The sequence below is a fragment of the Nerophis lumbriciformis genome, linkage group LG11 (genome assembly GCF_033978685.3).
Source record: "Nerophis lumbriciformis linkage group LG11, RoL_Nlum_v2.1, whole genome shotgun sequence".
In the NCBI taxonomy this organism is placed as follows: domain Eukaryota; kingdom Metazoa; phylum Chordata; class Actinopteri; order Syngnathiformes; family Syngnathidae; genus Nerophis; species Nerophis lumbriciformis.
This window is the reverse complement of record NC_084558.2, coordinates 41,130,926-41,153,327: the sequence shown is the minus strand read 5'-3', so window position 1 is coordinate 41,153,327 and position 22,402 is coordinate 41,130,926. Positions and strand designations below refer to the sequence as shown.

Below are 22,402 nucleotides of genomic sequence, written 5' to 3'. Positions count from 1 at the left end.
TATTACATGTTATTATGATTGTGTCTGTACTACATTACATATGTACTAACACATTGATGGAGGTTTTATTAGAGCTCTTTACATGCAACTTTCTTTGGCTCAATTGTTAGCTGACTTTTGCAAACGTTTATTACTTAGTGCATAAAAAAAGAAAAATGTGTGTGCTGGTCTCACATAAGGATTGTGAATGATATGCAAAAATTTAAAAAAGTGCAGCTCGCCTTTAATGTCGTGGTACATTTTTCTATTTGTGTTTCTATGGTTATTATCACCCATTAGCTCTTATCCACCATTGATGTTCTTCTGCAGTGTCGTCACACAACCCCCCTTCACAAAAGTTTATCGTAGTTGATGCTTTGAACTCCGGGTTGTTTGAGTTTTGGGACCGTTTTTCTCCTCTTGTTTGTCTCGCCTCTGGGCATCAGGCCAAGTGAGAGTTCATCAGGTTTCTATGTCAGTGTGCGAGCGGGATTGAGCGCCTTACAGAGCGGCTAACTAGCAGCTGGGTCTTATCGACGCCGCAGCCAACAGGTGTCCTTGCATGCAAGGCCTTGTGACGCCAATGCTGCACTTCACCTGCTGACTGGGGGCGGATGGATGTCGCAGGGCTGGAGGAGGGCGCAGAGTGAGCAGCAGTGAGGCGCCTGCAAGCATAACATTTTTATCTTAATTAGTCTAGTTTGACAACTTGCACACACGTTCCTTCTTAGGGACTTCTTGCTATAGATACTGAAGTATCAATAGTGTATCACTGATACCAAGGTTCCCAATACTGGTATTGATTCTCATGTTATAATATTTTTGACACATTTTGGGGGCGATGTATGTGCTTTTGTGCAAAATTTTCAGTGTAGTAATGTACAATTGAAACCTGTCTTGTCTTTTTCACAATAGTCACTGTATTATACTAGGTATACTTTTATTTTGTAAACCTGCATGGCTGATTGGCTGAAAATGTTGACTAGAAGTATGTTATTTAATGCAGGGGTTCTTACTGTATTTTTAAGTTGCACCGGACGAAAATGCATAATAAAGAAGGAAAAAAACATATATAAGTCGCACTGGAGTATAAGTCGCATTTTTGGGGGAAATTTATTTGATAAAACCCAACACCAAGACTAGACATTTGAAAGGCAATTTAAAATAAATAAAGAATAGTGAACAACAGGCTGAATAAGTGTACGTTATATGACGCATAAATAACCAACTGAGAACGTGCCTGGTATGTTAACGTAACATATTATGGTAAGAGTCATTCAAATAACTATAACATATAGAACATGCTATACGTTTACCAAACAATCTGTCACTCCTAATCGCTAAATCCCATGAAATCTTATACGTCTAGTCTCTTACGTGAATGAGCGAAATAATATTATTTGATATTTTACGGGAATGTGTTAATAATTTCACACATAAGTCACTCCTGAGTATAAGTCGCACCCCCGGCCAAACTATGAAAAAAACTGCGACTTATAGTCCGAAAAATAGGGTAATCTTTTTTACCTTGGTGCCCAACTTTTTCACTATAAAGGGGCCCACTCATATATTAACATTGTATTAGTCATCTTACTCCTGATTTTAATCGTATTCAATAATTGTATCTAACTTACTTACAGTTTCACAGGTTAACAACCTTGTCAAATGATATGAAACCATGCCTTAATCACAAATATAATTCTCAAGGCTTAGGTCTGGCTGATTTAAATAAATACTGATCAAATATACTCCAAAAGGAGGGACTCAAAAACTGGTGAAAAATAAATGTACATACAATTACGCAGTTCTAAAATAAATACGTTCCAACTAAATTAGTAATAAATAACGAATATATTTCTTAGATAAACTGCAAGGTTTCACCTGTAACTGTAACTGATGGAATACTGCCATTAAATTAAAGCAGCCATACCTTTAAAAAATACGTGTTTTTACAAAAAAAAATTTAACCTTCGTCTTGTGTTAGGGTCGGTACCGACCCGTTTTAGTTTTTAAATGCATAAAGGAACCACATAAATTTATTTTTTTGCATCAAGGCTTTTTGACTTTGTCAGGAACCTCTATTTCAACAAAATAAAACAGTTTTTGTTTTTTTCACTAAATTATAACATGTTCTGGTTGAAATTATGACCTTGGTGTTGTTATGGTCGGTTTCAACCCAGTTATAAAAATAAGATTATAAAGCAATAATTAGAGCCAAAACTGAACACCTGACAGCCAGCTCCTCTCCCAATCATGTGAGCTTTAGGGGATTCTCATTTTACCTTGTTATCCAGTACAAAAACAAACAAAGACGGGCACGTGAGGTCAATTCAGTATAGAGTTGGTGATTTGCAGAGTGCACATCTCCAATTTGCAGCATGCAAAAATGAAAAAAAGATTTACAGTGAGAGAAATTCTGGATAATATTTTTGGTGAAAATGAGGGAGAGGACACAGAGCAGCATAGTGATAGGGATGAACAGGTTTCTGAGGAGGAGTATCATCCAGAAGACACAGACACATCTGATGAGTCTGATGAGGAGGTCATACCAAAGACTATACAAATGGGAGCCATTACCTCCGTGCTTGGCACTCAGCATCAAGGTTTGGAATTAAAGTACCAATGATTGTCACACACACACACTAGGTGTGGCGAAATTATTCTCTGCATTTGACCCATCACCCTTGATCACCCCCTGGGAGGTGAGGGGAGCAGTGGGCAGCAGCGGTGGCCGCGCCCGGGAAACATTTTTGGTGATTTAACCCCCAATTCCAACCCTTGATGCTGAGTGCCAAACAGGGAGGTAATGGCTCCCATTTTTATAGTCTTTGGTATGACTCGGCCGGGGTTTGAACTCACAACCTACCCATCTCAGGGCGGACACTCTAACCACTAGGCCACTGAGTAGGTCTGGGGGTTAAATCACCAAAAATGATTCCCGGGCGTGGCACCGCTGCTGCCTCCCCTCACCTCCCAGGGGGTGAACAAGGGGATGGGTCAAATGCAGAGGACAAATTTCACCACACCTAGTGTGTGTGTGACAATCATTGCTACTTTTACTTTAACTTAACTTAACTTGATTTGCTGTTGTTTGTTTGACCTTGCAAATCTATATTTTGTGTTATGACTTGTTCTGCTTTTCATTTTGTGTTTGTCTTAAAGTTCTGTTGCTGAAAAAAATACTTTTTAGCCTTTTTCTTGAAGTAAATATATATATATGGGTCGAAATTGACCCGTAACACACACCATAGATGTTACTTTAGTTAAAATTATTAAAATGAAAAAATAAATAAAACAAATTTATTTAAGAGATGTGTTCTAATACCCCTAGTAATAGTCAGGTAACACCACAACCTTTTATTTATTTATAAGATTCTCTTGAGGTTAATTTTACAATTTTTTAAATTGAAATCGAGGGGTATACTGACAAAAAAAAGGCCCAATGGCCCACACCAAAAATATTAAAACCAATATTTTCATGGATAAGGAAGCCTAACAAGGTAACCAAGAGATGAGAAATAAATTGGATGATAGATAATTGTTTTTAGTGTATTTTTCAGCTGATTTAAGACATGGGTCAAAACCGACCCGTTAACATAAGAGATGGTAACAGAAAGCTAACACAAGAGGAAGGTTAAGTAATATAATGTATTGTAGCCTCCAGAGGAAGTCAAAAGTATGACGCTATTTTTAACTTTTATTGCTATTATTATGCTAAGACCTGGACCAATTCCCTCCCGCACAAACACTTTTGTCTCCGGACACCCAACAATACCTTCTCATTCTCCACCAATCCCCTTTCAGGCACGATCTTGAGAACAATGAACATCATATCAAAATCACACAAACATAAAACATTAACGCCGACAGGTCGTTACAGTATAAATGTATGTATATATAGTCTATTATTTGTGCACTATTGACAAATGATGCACCAAAAATTCAGCTGCCGAAAAAATACTTTGACCACCTGAACAGCACTGCCGAAACAAGATGTCGTGACAACGCAGACAGTATGCATGGGATGTCTGCGATGTGGACATACTTTAATATACCCCTGATACACCCTTGAACAGCGACCTACAAAAGGTGAAAATATTAAGAGGACAGTGGCGGCTTTTAGGGAGAAAAAGTCCAACTACAGTAGCAACGCAAAGCAAGTGTGACGTCATGTTGGATGTTCGTCGTGGACATCGAGGGACAGAAGTAGAGTCTCCAAACACGAGTAAAGTATATAATAACACCAACAAAGGTAGCGAGATTTTTTGCTAGTCATTTTTAATAAGGAAAAAGTCACTAAAAGTCTCTAGACACTTCAAAAATTCTCCACAAAGTACATTGTACAGTAAGCAGATACAATAGTATAGTATGTAGTAATAGTATCTAACAATATAATGTAAAACATGTTATACTAATTAATATTACAGATTTGTTTTTTAAAAACGTGTAAAAAGCAGATACAATAGTATAGTATATAGTAATAGTATCAAACAATATAATGTAAAACATGTTATACTAATTAATACTACAGATTTGTTTTTTAAATACGTGTAAAAAGCAGATACAATAGAATAGTATATAGTAATAGTATCAAACAATATAATGTAAAACATATGTTGAACTAATTAATACTACAGATTTGTTTTTTAAATGTGTGTAAAAAAAAAAATCAATATCAGCACATTGTACGATGGCGTCATGGTGACCACGCCCCTAACCCACTGTCATAGGTATCTTGGCAGTCTAGGGGAAACCTTAAACCATCAATAAAATTTAGATGCAAATGAAAGTGCAACTTCACCACAGTAGTCATCATTTTTGCACTTAAGAAACTTCTCTATGACTCCAGCGGCTCCAGACTTACTCTGTTTGTTTGAGATTGTCATTACTGCCAAAAATGGTGAAAAAGTGCATTACAACGGAGTACTGCTGCAGCCCATATGGACCACAGCTGAGACACAGATATTGACATTTTAAAAACTTAACATGAACAAAAACAAGGATCTTGGGAACATTAGTGCATATTACAGTAAACACAACAAAAATGATGTCAAAAATACAGCAAGAATTTACTGAAAGGACAAAAAAGTCAGCCTTTGTCCCTTGAGGGTTGAATTATGCAAGCAAGTAATTTACTGTTATTAATCTGTGATTTTTTTTTTTTTTTTTTTACAAAAAGGTTCAACAGCACTATTAAAGGGGAACATTATCACCAGACCTATGTAAGCGTCAATATATACCTTGATGTTGCAGAAAAAAGACCTTTTTTTTTTTTAACCGATTTCCGAACTCTAAATGGGTGAATTTTGGCGAATTAAACGCCTTTCTAATATTCGCTCTCGGAGCGATGACGTCACAACGTGACGTCGCATCGGGAAGCAATCCGCCATTTTCTCAAACACCGAGTCAAATCAACTCTGTTATTTTCCGTTTTTTCGACTGTTTTCCGTACCTTGGAGACATCATGCCTCGTCGGTGTGTTGTCGGAGGGTGTAACAACACGAACAGGGACGGATTCAAGTTGCACCAGTGGCCCAAAGATGCGAAAGTGGCAAGAAATTGGACGTTTGTTCCGCACACTTTACCGACGAAAGCTATGCTACGACAGAGATGGCAAGAATGTGTGGATATCCTGCGACACTCAAAGCAGATGCATTTCCAATGATAAAGTCAAAGAAATCTGCCGCCAGGCCCCCATTGAATCTGCCGGAGTGTGTGAGCAATTCAGGGGCAAAGGCCCTCGCTAGCACGGCAAGCAATGGCGGCAGTTTGTTCCCGCAGACGAGCGAGCTAAACCCCCTGGATGTCTTGGCTCACACCGTCCCGAAGATGATCAAGAGAAGAATATCGACCCTAGCTTCCCTGGCCTGCTCCTGCTGTCATGAGGGTATGTCTAGAGAATATATTAATTGATGAAATTTGGGCTGTCTGCACTCTCAAAGTGCATGTTGTTGCCAAATGTATTTCATATGCTGTAAACCTAGTTCATAGTTGTTAGTTTCCTTTAATGCCAAACAAACACATACCAATCGTTGGTTAGAAGGCGATCGCCAAATTCGTCCTCGCTTTCTCCCGTGTCGCTGGCTGTCGTGTCGTTTTCGTCGGTTTCGCTTGCATACGGTTCAAACCAATATGGCTCAATAGCTTCAGTTTCTTCTTCAATTTCGTTTTCGCTACCTGCCTCCACACTATAACCATCCGTTTCAATACATTCGTAATCTGTTTAATCGCTTAAGCCGCTGAAATCCGAGTCTGAATCCGAGCTAATGTCGCTATAGCTTGCTGTTCTTTCCGCCATGTTTGTTTGTGTTGGCTTCACTATGTGACGTCACAGGAAAATGGACGGGTGGTTAAAATCAGGCACTTTAAAGCTTTTTTTAGGGATATTGCGTGATGGGTAAAATTTTGAAAAAAACTTCGAAAAATATAATAAGCCACTGGGAACTGATTTTTAATGGTTTTCACAATTCTGAAATTGTGATAATGTTCCCCTTTAAAAATATACAAACTTGGTGACATTTTTAATTCTGGAAATTGGAAACATTTCAAATGTTTTTGAAGACAACATCAATGTTTTTGAGCATCACTTTTTGTAAAATGTAACCAAGAAAGTCAATAAAACTAGACTTTGAAGCAATCATCCTTTGAGATATCAACACATCTCACCAGACTCTAGCTTTGTGCAGAATGCCAGGTTTTTTTTTTTAATGTGAGATGAAGTGTTTTTCCCGCTCTCTGCAGCGATCAACAAGTACAACTATTGATGTATTTTTCTACAAGTGAGTATAAATCAGACAAAAAGAATAGAAATGCGTTTAATATAATTGTACATTTGCAAGCTCATCTTTGTAAACTCTTGTCAGTCTTTTATTGCTCTTCTCTGTGGATTTCAAGGACTTCTGCATCTCCTATCATCTCTGCAAAAGAGAGCACAGCAGTGAAATACCTTTTTTTTTTTTAAATGTATGATGTTTAACAGCTGTGTCTGGTCGACAGTCCTTTTTATGTCAGACACAAGCATGGGTTCCAATAAGAATCTGAAGTAGTCTACATTTATAACTAAATGACGATGCACCATTTCATGCATACATATCGCCTTCCTAGCCTAAGGAGGTTATGTTTTCATTGATTTTGCTGGTTCTTTGCAGGATTATACAAAAAACTAGTTGCTGTGAAGGAGGATGAGAACATTTTTCTACATTTTCCTTCAGTTGCAAGAATTTTAGCGGAATTCATTAAATGCTTCAACATAATCAGACCCTTCGAGGGAGTTACCTGGCTTGTCTTTGCTGGATGTTCTGTTCGCTTCGTGTGATCTAAGGACACATTTACAGATCTTTGTAATCCTCCAAAAATCCACAGAACTTTAAAGAAAGTTGCCACCGACCTGGATCCCTGCGTTTTTTTCCGTGTTGGCTCGTCAATGAGCGGCAAAGAGCCAGGATGAAACTCTTGAAGCTGTTGCAAGCTTGGCTGCCGACCACCCGTTAAGTCAACGCCGTCCAGTGCTTTTTGATCATCACCATGACCATGTCTTTCTCTGAGGAAACAGCACATATCCCAACTAGCTGATTGGACTGTAGCTTGGCCAAAAAGTCAACTTCAACTCAACGGGTGGAACTTAAGGTTAAATTTAATGTCCCAATTTTAAGCAGCATTTTCCATAGAAAACTGTAGATTACAGAGCGTTAAGTCTACACTTTTTAGGGGTGATGAAATACAGATTCATCTGTAGAATTATCAGTCAGGAGAGGTCTGGGTTTTGCACAAATTGCCATTTTTTTCCTTCCTGGCCAAGTGTTTACCTCTTTGGCCTGCCATCAGAAGCCACTGTTGGACTGCCGATAGGGAATCAGTCTGCAGGATCTGGCAAAGTACCTCCAACACCTGTTGTAGAGAGGAGCGGGCCCAGTCAAATCACACTCAACAGAGTCTGAACAATTAATTGTCAAAGTCTGTTTATTCATCACAACAGAACATCGTATCTGTGCCTCTAATCCATTCAGTTTTAATGTTGTGAAAAAGTTAACCGTTAGTTCTTGGTCATGGAAAGCTTGCAGGGAGTCCAGACGCAGGGATTGAGATCTACGGTGGTGGGACATGGAGTTCGGAGGGATGATTCTCCCGGTTTCTGCGGAATATTGGGTCTTTCGGCGGACTGGTTCCTTCTCAGACATTGCCTGGAATACAACGTAAAAGAAAAACAAAATAAATGGACTTCAAGATAATAAGACAGCAGAAAAGGAGAAATTGTGAAAACATCCTTAATGTTTGAACGAGGGATGTTTTGATCAGGATCTGATGCTGCCGATTACGATACAGATCATCCCAAGTGTGAGATTGGGAGACACAAATACTGATACCGATCTAATGCATACATTGGAAATTTTAGCATTCCTTTATGGTGAGTGCTTTTGACAGTGCAACAATATCAACCTATTATTTGAACCAGTTCCTTATTCTCTTTTATTACATACAATTGTTTGAGCAAAACAAAGTCAATAGTAGTACATCCATTAACAACTAAACAAAAGCAAAAACTACCTATCACAGTTAAATCCTTTGGTTTTGGCCCCTCAAAGTCCTCCTGTGTCCAGGGATTTATTCTCTGAGTTTGTAAACATTAACAAAATGACACAAATCTGATATTTTAAATAAGAATATTGATCTAATCATTCTAGTATTGATCATATGCTGATACTACTCTTGGTATCGACACCACCAATTCATGGACTGATCCGCCCCCCACTTACTGACTGTAACATTGATTTACGTGGACCCCGACTTAAACAAGTTGAAAAGTTACCATTTAGTGGTCAATTGTACGGAATATGTACTGAACTGTGCAATCTACTAAAAAAAGTTTCAATCAATCAATCAAAACAAGGTTGATACACCAACAGTTAATATATGATCCTTTCTCTAACTCTTATTAATCTATTTGTTAATTTCCTTTTAATAAAATAGCTTAGCAGCTATTATCATGCCTGCCCCGCTTGCTCTGTGTGTAACATGTTAAGCCTCATCTTCCATTGATAATGATGCTGAAGCTACTCTGAAGTGCAGTTAATTTGACATAATGGAGTTGATTATTACTAACTTAGTTCCACACTGTGTGTGAAGACACATAATTATCTGCTAGCTGCTTGCTTGCCCGTTGAACTAAATATACATACAGTGTCAGCCAGAAGGGATCGGCGTATGGCATTAGTCGGCAATGGCGATCACATACTATACTACTTTTCACAAAAAGACACGATAATCAGCTGATTCTGATTGGGGGCCTGTTGATGGGCACATATCTAGTTGGAACCCAACTGCAGGTCTGATTTACTTAATTTCAGAGCAGTCTCAGTTTGTTTGGGGGTGTCCAAATGTCCGTGATCATAACCAAATTTACACCACCTCTGGATTTGATTTGTTTGCATGAAATATGTCGGCTAAAGATTATGTTTGGACAATGTGAATTGTATTCATTTATATAGCGCTTTCTCTAGAGACTCAAAGCGCTTTACATAGTGAAACCCATTATCTACATCAGGCCTGGGCAATTATTTTGCCTTGGGGGGCCACATTTAGAGAAAAAAATGTGCCTGGGGGCCGGCATATCTATTTTTAGGAACACTAATACAAAACCTCACAATAATGTCTGATTGAATGCTAAAAACGTTATGACAGACCGCCTTAAAAAACAGAATGGAATTTTAAATTTTTTTTACTAAATGAGACACCCAGAATGTACATGAAAATAAAGAATGTGGGATTTACAATATCAACTATAAAGGATAAAACACTGAATATTGACAACATATTACATGTCACACCCCCTCTCCATCGACATATTTTACAATCAATCAATCAATCAATGTTTATTTATATAGCCCTAAATCACAAGTGTCTCAAAGGGCTGCACAAGCCACAACGACATCCTCGGTACAAAGCCCACATAAGGGCAAGGAAAAACTCACCCCAGTGGGACGTCGATGTGAATGACTATGAGAAACCTTGGAGAGGACCACATATGTGGGTAACCCCCCCCCCCTCTAGGGGAGACCGAATGCAATGAATGTCGAGTGGGTCTGACATAATATTGTGAGAGTCCAGTCCATAGTGGATCCAACATAATAGTAAGAGTCCAGTCCATAGTGGGGCCAGCAGGACACCATCCCGAGCGGAGACGGGTCAGCAGCGCAGAGATGTTCCCAGCCGATGCACAGGCGAGCGGTCCACCCCGGGTCCCGACTCTGGACAGCCAGCACTTCATCCATGGCCACCGGACCTGTGCCCCCCGCCCTCCACAAGGAAGAGGGGAGCAGAGGAGAAAAGAAAAGAAACGGCAGATCAACTGGTCTAAAGGGGGGTCTATTTAAAGGCTAGAGTATACAAATGAGTTTTAAGATGGGACTTAAATGCTTCTACTGAGGTAGCATCTCTAATTGTTACCGGGAGGGCATTCCATAGTACTGGAACCCGAATAGAAAACGCTCTATAGCCCGCAGACTTTTTTTGGGCTCTGGGAATCACTAATAAGCCGGAGTTCTTTGAACGCAGATTTCTTGCCGGGACATATGGTACAATACAATCGACAAGATAGGACGGAGCTAGACCGTGTAGTATTTTATACGTAAGTATTAAAACCTTAAAGTCACATCTTAAGTGCACAGGAAGCCAGTGCAGGTGAGCCAGTATAGGCATAATATCAAGCGAAACAATGCAACAAAAATGCAACAAACAGCGAAATATGAGCGCAAAGGGTAAAAAAACCCCACCTACAATCTGATGTATCTGATATTTCACTAAACTTTAGAACTTTGTTGTAAAAATCTGCAGTGAAAACATCACTGCAGATCATAATGGCAGCTACAGTTTCCATTTTAAAGATCTAAAATAATTTTTTGGGAATGTCCGGCGGGCCGGATTGAGAAGCTTAACGGGCCTTAATTTGCCCAGGTCTGATCTACATCTTTTAAGCTACATTTAAACCAGTATGGGTGGCACTGGGAGCTGGTGGGTAAAGTGGAGGACACAATGATAGTGACTAAGATTGTGGACGCGGGAATCGAGCCTGGAACCCTTAAGTTCTGCTCTACCAACAGTGCCACGCTGCCCCAGTAAAGACGAGAACTCACTAAAATCCAACGGAATTGAAGTTGACCCGACCCAGACTTCAGCCCAATATGGTTCATTACTGACAAGTTTGAGTTTCTTCTAAAGTGATGAAAATGCTGGCCGCTGTTTTGGACAACCCCTGTGACCAAGTGTGAAAACCAACCAAACTGAAATCCCATTCAAGCGTGGTCCTTGTTCGATTCCTCTCAGACGAGTCTGACTTCATTGGGGTGCTCAAGTAGGCATGAAAACTGCTGGCCAATGAACAGAACGAGAGCCACATTCTTCAGACACTTAACAGGAACTGAACTGAGAGCACATCTGGACTTGAAGTTGAACTGCTGGCTGATGAGCTTGTTCTGACAGCAGGAAAGGACAAGGGGCCTCATTTAACTAGAGTTATGTGGATTTCCTCCTAAAAATGGACGTACGTTTAAATCCAGAAAATGGCGTAGGCAAGTAAAAATTCATATGTATTAAAAGTTTTCGCACGCACAAAACCAGGCACACTTTTTTGCTTCAACTTGAAATCAGCCACAGATGTGTGCACGCCCCCTTATAAATATGTAAATATCATATTGAAAGTAGTGACGTTTTTGAGCTCGGCTTGGTCTAAACATTTGCAAGTCAATAGGAGGTGTCATTTTCTCGTGTTTGGAGCAAATGGCAGAGGGATCGTGAGCCGGACATTGCCGTGTCTCAGAGAACTGAACGCAGGCGAGAATGAAAAGAAATGGTCGTGTCAGGAAGAAAGTGAAAAAGATACATGTGCGAGGGCGAAAATGGCACGGGAAAATTTAGTGCTGCACTACCGTTAGAAAAGATAGTCGCTATGATGATATGTTGAACTTGAAAAGAGCTGGCTGACTGATTACGCCAATGTAAAATAATTGGTGAAATTTAAAAGAAAATGTGAGAGTCAGATTACACTTTCATGTGAACCCCCGCATTCACATGTCTCAGTTGTACACATCAATCAGTCTGAGGAATAGACGTTGGCCCTTTTTTAATGTGAACAGTTCACCTAGCGTCAGATCTGTGTCGCCTAAGCATCCACAGCCTGTATAAATGTGCATACGATAGCTATGGAGTTGCCTTAAAGGCCTACTGAAATGCGATTTTCTTATTTAAACGGGGATAGCAGGTCCATTCTATGTGTCATACTTGATCATTTCGCGATATTGCCATATTTTTGCTGAAAGGATTTAGTAGAGAACATGGACGATAAAGTTCGCAACTTTTGGTCGTTGATAAAAAAGCCTTGCCTGTACCGGAAGTAGCAGACGATATGCACGTGACGTCACAGGTTGTGGAGCTCCTCACATCTGCACATTGTTTACAATCATGGCCACCAGCAGCGAGAGCGATTCGGACCGAGAAAGCGACGATTTCCCCATTAATTTGAGCGAGGATAAAAGATTTGTGGATGAGGAAAGTGAGAGTGAAGGACTAGAGGGCAGTGGGAGCGATTCAGATAGGGAAAATACTGTGAGAGGCGGGTGGGACCTGATATTCAGCTGGGAATGACTAAAACAGTAAATAAACACAAGACATATATATACTCTATTAGCCACAACACAACCAGGCTTATATTTAATATGCCACAAATGAATCCCGCATAACAAACACCTCCCCCGTCCCGTCCATATAACCCGCCAATACAACTCAAACACCTGCACAACACCCTCAATCCCACAGCCCAAAGAACCGTTCACCTCCCCAAAGTTCATACAGCACATATATTTCCCCAAAGTCCCCAAAGTTACGTACGTGACATGCACATAGCGGCACGCACGTACGGGCAAGCGATCAAATGTTTGGAAGCCGCAGCTGCATGCGTACTCACGGTACAGCGTCTGCGCATCCAACTCAAAGTCCTCCTGGTAAAAGTCTCTGTTGTCCCAGTTCTCCACAGGCCAATGGTAAAGCTTGACTGTCATCTTCCGGGAATGTAAACAATGAAACACCGGCTGTGTTATCCGGCACAACAGTCAGGGGGTGCATTCTACGGCGGGGGTGCGTTATCCAGCACAACACCTGCCGCAATACACCGCTTCTCACCTACAGCTTTCTTCTTTGCTGTCTCCATTGTTCATTGAACAAATTGCAAAAGATTCACCAACACAGACATCCAGAATACTGTGGAATTTTGCGATGAAAACAGACGACTTAATAGCTGGCCACCATGCTGTCCCAAAATGTCCTCTTCAATCCGTGACGTCACGCGCAGGCGTCATCATACCGAGACGTTCAGCAGGATATTTCGCGCGAAATTTAAAATTGCACTTTAGTAAGCTAACCCGACCGTATTGGCATGTGTTGCAATGTTAAGATTTCATCATTGATATATAAACTATCAGACTTCGTGGTCGGTAGTAGTGGGTTTCAGTAGGCCTTTAAGGCAGAGCACATTTCCAGGTCAACGTCAATCTTAATACATCTCAACTTTGCCATGAAAAAGGGCGCACACCAGTTTTTTGTACGTACACAAGTTAATACATGAGGGCCAAGGACTTTGTCGTACTTACCTCATTCTTGTCCTTGTGTGCCTGAGAAGGCAAACTGACTTTCGCCGCCAGCTCTTTGAGTTCATCTCTCCAAGCTTCTGAAAACATGGCTGCCCAGCAAGAAATAGATTGGATTATTGAGCTTATTCAGCTTCTTCTTGAGTATAATTGTTTTTTACCGGATTTGCCGCCGTTGACCCCGTAAATGTTTTGATGCGGCAAAAAAGCCAAGGCGGGAACGCTGGACTGCCTGTGGACGTGACTCTTAAGGAGCGGATGAGGAAATAGTGAGGAGGAGACAAACCAGTCGTCCCTCACCATGCACACGGGCCGCCCGTTGAGTCCTGAGGTAGAAGTACAAACAAATAAAAAGCGATGCTGCGATTGTTATGACGACACAGAGTTCGCTGTGACTTTTACAAATGTCCTGATCTGATCTTTTTCTTTCCTTTTCTTTCAGATGGCATATTTTGTATTCTGCATCCGGACAGCTTTTCCTTCACTTCTGAGAAAGTGTATAGGCCAAACAGCTAATGAATAGTGTCAGCTGCTTTCACAGAAACCTTTGAGTCACCTAATGTGTGTGATTGATCATGATTAATTAATATCCAACTTGGCATTTAGATAAGATCTCTACAGCAAGCTAGGAAATGATTGTCACTAAATGGCCTTTGGGGGCTTCTTTGTTACAGCACACATAGTGGACTCCAATGTGGATATGCAATGTTTTGTTGTATTTTGCTGTGATTTTTGTAGGCTAATCACTTCTATTGGAAGTGGCAGTTGTGGTGCGGTGAACACCGTCATCTGTATCGCTGTGTTCCGCCCATGTCTGAGGGGAAATTCTATTTCCTGGAACATTGGAACATTTGTTGTATTCCAGCAGAGGTTAATTGTTTTTTTGTCCTGACATATCAATCAATCCAACTTTATTCATATATCCCTTTTCATGCACAGGCAAGTGGCAACACAAAGTGGTTTATTCCCTAAAAAGAAGAAAAGAAAACACGCGCACACAGCACTATTGACAATAACAAAACATGGCATGGCACTGAGGATTGAGGGAAAAACGCCACCTGTGAGGCGTCCACACTGGAGAGTAACTAAAATGAATCTAAGAAAAATAGTATAAAAACATATTTTAAAATATAAAATAAACAAGAATAAAACATGAATAAAAACATAACATTGAGAGAAGGTGGGGGCCTCAACTAGACCATACTTGCCAACCTTGAGACCTCCGATTTCGGGAGGTGGGCGGTGGGGGCGTGGTCGGGGATGGGCGGGGCGAGGTTAAGAGGGGAGGAGTGTTTTGACAGCTAGAATTCACCAAGTCAAGTATTTCATATATATATATATATATATATATATATATATATATATATATACATCCTGAAAATATGCAAACAAAACTGTGTTTAGATAATTGATACTTCAAACTTGCATAAATAAATATTAAGGAATATAACATAACTTGGCTTCTGAGGGTTTCAAAATGTAATGAATAAAATGCTAAAGTTGTTGATAAACAAGCAATTATTTTAATAATTAAATATGGTCATTTTAAATGAATTATTATGATCATTTAAAATCAATTATTTCAAATATGTTTATTTTAATATATAATTCTATGGCTGGATGTAATAAGGAGTCAGGAAAAAATACAAATAAAAATACAAATAATTTTGATGTTTTTAGGAAAATATAGTAAAAATGTATTTTTTTTTATTTTTTTTTTTAATTAATAAATGTATTTATTTTTAGGTAAGATAAACATAATAATACAATTTATCTCTAGTCTGGATGATTTAGTTCTTATCACCCTGTTGTCCTCTTGTCATGAAAAAAGGCTGTCCTCACTCAGGTCCGCATGGAGCTGGAGGGGGCGTGGCTTCCAGCTCCGGCTGAAAATCGGGAGATTTTCGGGAGAATATTTGTCCCGGGAGGTTTTCGGGAGAGGCGCTGAATTTCGGGAGTCTCCCGGAAAATTCAAGAGGGTTGGCAAGTATGAACTAGACTCATCCTTTCCAAGGAAGATGTGTCAATCAACAAATAAAACATAGTTAATTGTGACGCATAATTTTTTATTTATTTCTATAACCTTTTGCATAGCGCTTTTGTTGATTAGCCAACAATTTTTATTTTTAGTTTTTGTTTACTTTTGGACTTCCATACGTTGTCTGAATAGTTTCGATTAATTCCGTTTTTAAGGCAGTGAAAGTAAGAGGCATACGCTAGCGCAAATCGAATGCCTTGTAGCTAATGGACTTGCATGGAGCTCATTTGAAAACCATGGCAACAAGAAACTGAAGCTTTCCATTTACTATTATTATTATTACCATAATATCCGGACTACAGAGCGCACCTAAATGTAAACTGAACCCACTTAATCTGTGGACACATTTTATTTTGTAAATATATTGGCCGTACAAGTCTATAAGTCGTAGGTGAACAAACATTAGGCATGTTCATTCACAAACTTAACAAAACGGTGTCTGTAAACTACAAACCGTAGTCTAGTCGCATGATTAGGGTTTGTCGATGACGCGCTAAATGGCCAAATAAATGAATAAATGTATTTATTTATTCCGGCAGACAGACATACTGTATATACAGTCGTGCTCATAAGTTTACTTACCCTGGGAGAATTTATGATTTCGTGGCCATTCTTCAGAGAATATGAATGATAACACAAAAACCTTTCTTCCACTCATGCTTAATGGTTGTGTGAAGCCATTTATTGGCAAACAACTCTGTTAAATCTTTTTAAATCAATATGACAAAAGAAAGTACCCAAATGACCCTGATCAAAAGTTGACATACCCCAGTGACTTTGATCTGATAACATGCACAAAAGTTGACACAAACAGGTTTGAATGGCTAATCAAGGTTCCAATCCTCACCTGTGACATGTTTGTTTGTAATTAATGTGTGTGTATAAAAAGGTCAGTGAGTTTCTGGGCTTCTGACAGACCATTGCATCTTTCATCCAGTGCTGCACAGATGTTTCTGGATTCTGAGTCATGGGGAAGGCAAAATAATTGTCAAAGGATCTGCGAGAAAAGGTAATTGAACTGCATAAAACAGGAAAGGGGTATAAAAACATATCCAAGGAATCGAGAATGCCAATCAGCAGTGTTCAAACGCTGATTAAGAAATGGAAAATGAAGGATTCAGGTAGACCAGCAAAGATTTCAGCCACAACTGCCAGGAAAATTGTTCGAGATGCAAAGAAAAATCCACAAATAACTTCAGCTGAAATACAGGACTCTCTGAAAAATGGTGGTGTGGCTGTTTCAAGATGCACAATAAGGAGGCACTCGAAGAAAAATGGACTGCATGGTCAAGTCACCAGAAGAAAGCCATCAATCCAAATTACTTTGTTCCAGAAGTTTTGAGGCTTGTCTCTGTGCTGTTTGGCGTAATGTAAGCGGGATACTTTGTGACATTTACGCATAAATGGCTTTCTTCTGGCGACTCGACCATGCAGCCCATTTTTCTTCAAGTGCCTCCTTATTGTGCATCTTGAAACAGCCACGCCACAATTTTTCAGAGAGTCCTGTATTTCGGCTGAAGTTATTTGTGGATTTTTCTTAGCATCTCGAAACATTTTCCGGGCAGTTGTGGCTGAAATCTTTGCTGGTCTACCTAGGGCTGCAACAACTAATCGATTAAAATCGATTATAAAAATAGTTGGCGATTAATTTAGTCATCGATTTGTTGGATCTATGCTATGCGCATGCATGCGCTGAGGCTGCGTTTTTTAAAAATTTTTTATAAACCTTTATTTATAAACTGCAACGTTTACAAACAGCTGAGAAACAATAATCAAAGTCAGTACAAAACAGCGCCAGGGGGGTGCTGAGGCTACATCTCATGAGGTGGCAGTAAGCCAGCCAATGATGTGTCATGTGCAGCTCACGTGACGACGAGGAGATTTTTTTAAGAAAGCGAAGCAGCAACTGTTGTGTAGTAACTTTCAGAGTGTTAGGAACTTCTTGGAGAGTGTACTTTCTGTGTTGTTTTGAGTCGCAACAGGCATTCATGAGTTCAGCTTTTTTGTGAGTAAAGTTAACGTTATCCCTTTGTTGCAACGCGGGGCTGATAATGTGTCTCCGGCACATTTGACTCCGTTTTGAGAGAGAGAAAACGCACGGTTACCAATTTCGAAATAAACGTAACAAACAGAAATATCTCAGGTTTGTTTCATAATGGATCAATGTAGCCTGGCCCGATAAAGCTATATAAATATATTAGATTTGAGTGACGCTTTAGTATAACTAAACGTTATGAAGGTGCTGGAATATTTCATGCTATTATTCAGAGGCAGCCTAAAATGAATCCTTTATTATTCACAACAGAAACGTGTACAATATCTGATCCAGTTCTGATCTGATGAGTTACATTTCTGTGTTATTATTGGTGTGGCGTGTGGACAGGTGTAGCCACGGAAGCCTGCCTTGGCAATACATGCCATTACATTGGAGACGAATGGAACATGAAGTCAATCTGCCTAAAGACCATGCCACTAGAGGAAAGACATTCAGCATCCAACATTGCAGAATGGTTGGAATAGGTAGTAGTCAGGTTTGAAATTCCCCCAAGCAAAATGATTGCTATTGTGCATGACAATGGTGCACTTTATAAAAAAAACAAAAACATTTTTGCAACATTTTCCTTGTTTTATTTGGCAAGTTGAAAACATGGTGCCAGTATGCTGTCCCCCCCCCCCCCCCCCCCCCCCCAATAAAATACTGGAAAAGATAGAAATGTAGTTTGTCTCTTTTATCCGATTATTAATCGCTTAATCGAAGTAATAATCGACAGATTAATCGATTATCAAATTAGTTGTTAGTTGCAGCCCTAGGTCTACCTGAATCCCTCATTTTCCACTTCTTAAAGGGGAACATTATCACAATTTCAGAATTGTTAAAACCATTAAAAATCAGTTCCCAGTGGCTTATTATATTTTTCGAAGTTTTTTTCAAAATGTTACCCATCACGCAATATCCCTAAAAAAAGCTTCAAAGTGCCTGATTTTAACCATCGTTATAAACACCCGTCCATTTTCCTGTGACGTCACTTAGTGAAGCCAACACAAACAAACATGGCGGAAAGAACAGCAAGCTATAGCGACATTAGCTCGGATTCAGACTCGGATTTCAGCGGCTTAAGCGATTCAACAGATTACGAATGTATTGAAACGGATGGTTGTAGTGTGGAGGCAGGTAGCGAAAACGAAATTGAAGAAGAAACTGAAGCTATTGAGCCATATCGGTTTGAACCGTATGCAAGCGAAACCGACGAAAACGACACGACAGCCAGCGACACGGGAGAAAGCGAGGACGAATTCGGCGATCGCCTTCTAACCAACGATTGGTATGTGTTTGTTTGGCATTAAAGGAAACTAACAACTATGAACTAGGTTTACAGCATATGAAATACATTTGGCAACAACATGCACTTTGAGAGTGCAGACAGCCCAATTTTCATCAATTAATATATTCTGTAGACATACCCTCATGTCAGCAGGCCAGGGAAGCTAGGGTCGATATTCTTTTCTTGACGGTGTGAGCCAAGACATCCAGGGGGTTTAGCTCGCTCGTCTGCGGGAACAAACTGCTTGCCGTGCTAGCGAGGACCTTTGTCCCTGAATTGCTCACACACTCCGGCAGATTCAATGGGGGTCTGGCGGCAGATTTTTTTGACTTCATCGTTGGAAATGCATCTGCTTTGAGTGTCGCAGGATATCCACACATTCTTGCCATCTCTGTCGTAGCATAGCTTTCGTCGGTAAAGTGTGCGGAACAAACGTCCAATTTCTTGCCACTTTCGCATCTTTGGGCCACTGGTGCCACTTTGTGACGTCATCGCTCCGAGAGCGAATATTAGAAAGGCGTTTAATTCGCCAAAATTCACCCATTTAGAGTTCGGAAATCGGTTAAAAAAATATATGGTCTTTTTTCTGCAACATCAAGGTATATATTGACGCTTACATAGGTCTGGTGATAATGTTCCCCTTTAATCAGCGTTTGAACACTGCTGATTGGCATTAGCAATTCCTTGGATATCTTTTTATACCCCTTTCCTGTTTTATGCAGTTCAATTACCTTTTCTCGCAGATCCTTTGACAATTATTTTGCCTTCCCCATGACTCAGAATCTAGAAACATCTGTTCAGCACTGGATGAAAGATGCAATGGTTCGTCAGAAGCCCAGAAACTCACTGACCTTTTATACACACACATTAATTACAAACAAACATGTCACAGGTGAGGATTGGAACCTTGATTAGCCATTCAAACCTGTTTGTGTCAACTTTTGTGCATGTTATCAGATCAAAGTCACTGGGGTATGTCAACTTTTGATCAGGGTCATTTGGGTACTTTCTTTTGTCATTTTGATTTAAAAAGAGTACACACAGTTGTTTGCCAATAAATAGCTTCACACAACCATTAAGCATGAGTGGAAGAAGGGTTTTTGTGTTATCATTCATATTCTCTGAAGAATGGCCAAGAAATCATACATTCTCCCAGGGTAAGTAAACTTATGAGCACGACTGTAGCAATACTTCATCACTCTTTGTCATTTGACAGACATGCAACGGCTCCAACTGAAAAGGGATACGGGGAAAAAGCAAGAATGCTTATCCATGTCCCGCCCCTAAGTTACAATCAACTTATATGTTGGTTATATATTGTATGTGGGTTATATAGTCCAAGTTTCAACAGCAGGTTTGATGGATACATGACAATTTCAGAACAAGTGTAACATATGATAATGGATGATAATGACAAGTCGGTATACATACACCAATATGGATTTGATTAATTTATTTTTTTATTTTTTCTCAGTCCACATGATGTCCAATTCATGTTTCATCTTGTGTTATTTTGTGCAGATTCATGAATCAATTTTTCCATGTCGTCATTTATGTCCGGTTTAAGTCTGATTATAATCCATTTCGAGTTTTGAGGTTCGAGTGTCCAGATAATCCCTCACAGACCGACAGTGGCCCCTGTAGAATGCACTGTCAATTTCCATGAGAGGAAGTGAATCTTCTACGGAACAATAAGAAATGACATTCATTATTCCTCGTCTTCCTCTTCATCCTCCATAGCTTTTGCTCCAGCAGACTTTTTGAATTCCGCACGCAATAAGGCCATTTCATCCTTGGTCTCCACGATATCAGACCTCATTTTTTCTGATTGCGTTCAGGACTTCCCTGTTCCCAGCGACAGCCGACCAAATGACTGATTGTGTTTGATTTAATGTAACCAATTTTATCCGTCCGTTGTGACTTGTTCGGCAATTTCATTGGTCTGACGGGACGAGCCTAAATGTATTGGTCGGCATGTGAAGCTCGTAAACCTGGAAAAATCCATAAAATATCCACAGCATTGTATAAAGCGCAGGGTTCAAAGCGTGGGTAAAAAGTCACAAATTATAGTCTGGAAATTGCAGTCTAATAATTGCTTGTCAGCCATTGCTTGAATCGTACTTAATGAGACAAAACAGCAAAAAAATATGCTCTGAAGGCGCAGTACCTATATAACGCCCCTAAATGACAGTAATTGTTCTCCTGTCTGTCAGAGGTCTTCATTAGGGTGATTTGTTTTGAATTATTTTAGTTTTACTTACGACTTACTTACGAAAATAAATATTTATTTATTTCATATATATATTATTTATATATATTTATTTATTTATATATGCACCTTATTGCTTTTTTATCCTGCACTACCATGAGCTTATGTAACGAAATGTCGTTCTTATCTGATCTGTAAAGTTAAAATTTGAATGACAATAAAAAGGAAGTCTAAGTCTAAGATTAGGAATGTTTAAAGTATTGTTTGAAGAATTTCACGTACAAAAGTTGGTCCTCTTGGGAGATGATAGACTCAGTGGGATCGTTCTTACCTTGAATATGTCTCACCCGGTGTGGGTGAGGGTTGTGGCGGGAGAAAAAGGAGTGATGGCTCAGAGCTCCAAACCTTGGCGTGCCTCTCGTCGCCATCCTGTTCCATTCGGGGGACAGCGAGACGTGACTTAGCGGACCAGAGCTCCTCTCTGTCGTTGTCCCGCGGGAGTCCGATGGCTGGGTTCGTGACATTTTTCGGATCGGAATAGAAGCCGTTCCTGAAGCAGCTAATTAAAAAGTCAGATTACTTTGTTAAAAGTCAAGCAAAGAACGCAACTTTCCTGAAGATAGTCTGTACCTTGAAGAACCCCCTGCGAGTTTGTTGTTTTTGTGTGTCGTTATTGCCGTTGCTAAGAAACGAGAGCCAGGAGAGACAGAACAATAGCATCGGGTTGTCGGATTCAGTTGATAAAAGGTTGTTCATGACACACTGTACTAAGGAAGAAATTGTTTGTTTTTTTCCCTTTGCAAACTCTAATCCTTAACAGTAACTGGTTTCACAGGTCTGATACACTAATGTTACACAAGAACCCTATGGAATGTTTATGATGTTATTTCTGACACAATGTGCAATCTGCTATTTTCAATGTGTATGCTTATTGATTGATATGTGATGTATTGAGCTGTTGTGTTCTGACATACAGTAACAGAGCAATCAATTAGTGTTCAGCATTCCTATCAAGGCACCTCTTTTCAACAAAAAGTGTTTTTCTGCGTTTTATGAGGCCGCCTGCTGTGTTGTCACATAGCCATGGGTCTTCTCAATGTACAAACCCCGTTTCTATATGAGTTGGGAAATTGTGTTAGATGTAAATATAAACGGAATACAATGATTTGCAAATAATTTTCAACCCATATTCAATTGAATGCACTACAAAGACAAGATA

At 39.7% G+C, this 22,402-nt stretch overlaps 1 protein-coding gene across 1 annotated transcript; it reads right to left on the bottom strand.

Moving 5' to 3' along the window:
* Positions 1-6,792: 6,792 nt before the first annotated feature.
* On the bottom strand, positions 6,793-21,695 carry tbata (thymus, brain and testes associated). The gene is given in 9 exon segments (XM_061966087.2): positions 6,793-6,896; positions 7,255-7,295; positions 7,367-7,490; positions 7,493-7,519; positions 7,785-7,866; positions 8,010-8,159; positions 13,617-13,705; positions 13,775-13,939; positions 21,515-21,695. Coding segments are annotated over 9 exon segments (825 nt in total). The 5' UTR covers positions 21,612-21,695; the 3' UTR covers positions 6,793-6,846.
* Positions 21,696-22,402: the final 707 nt, after the last annotated feature.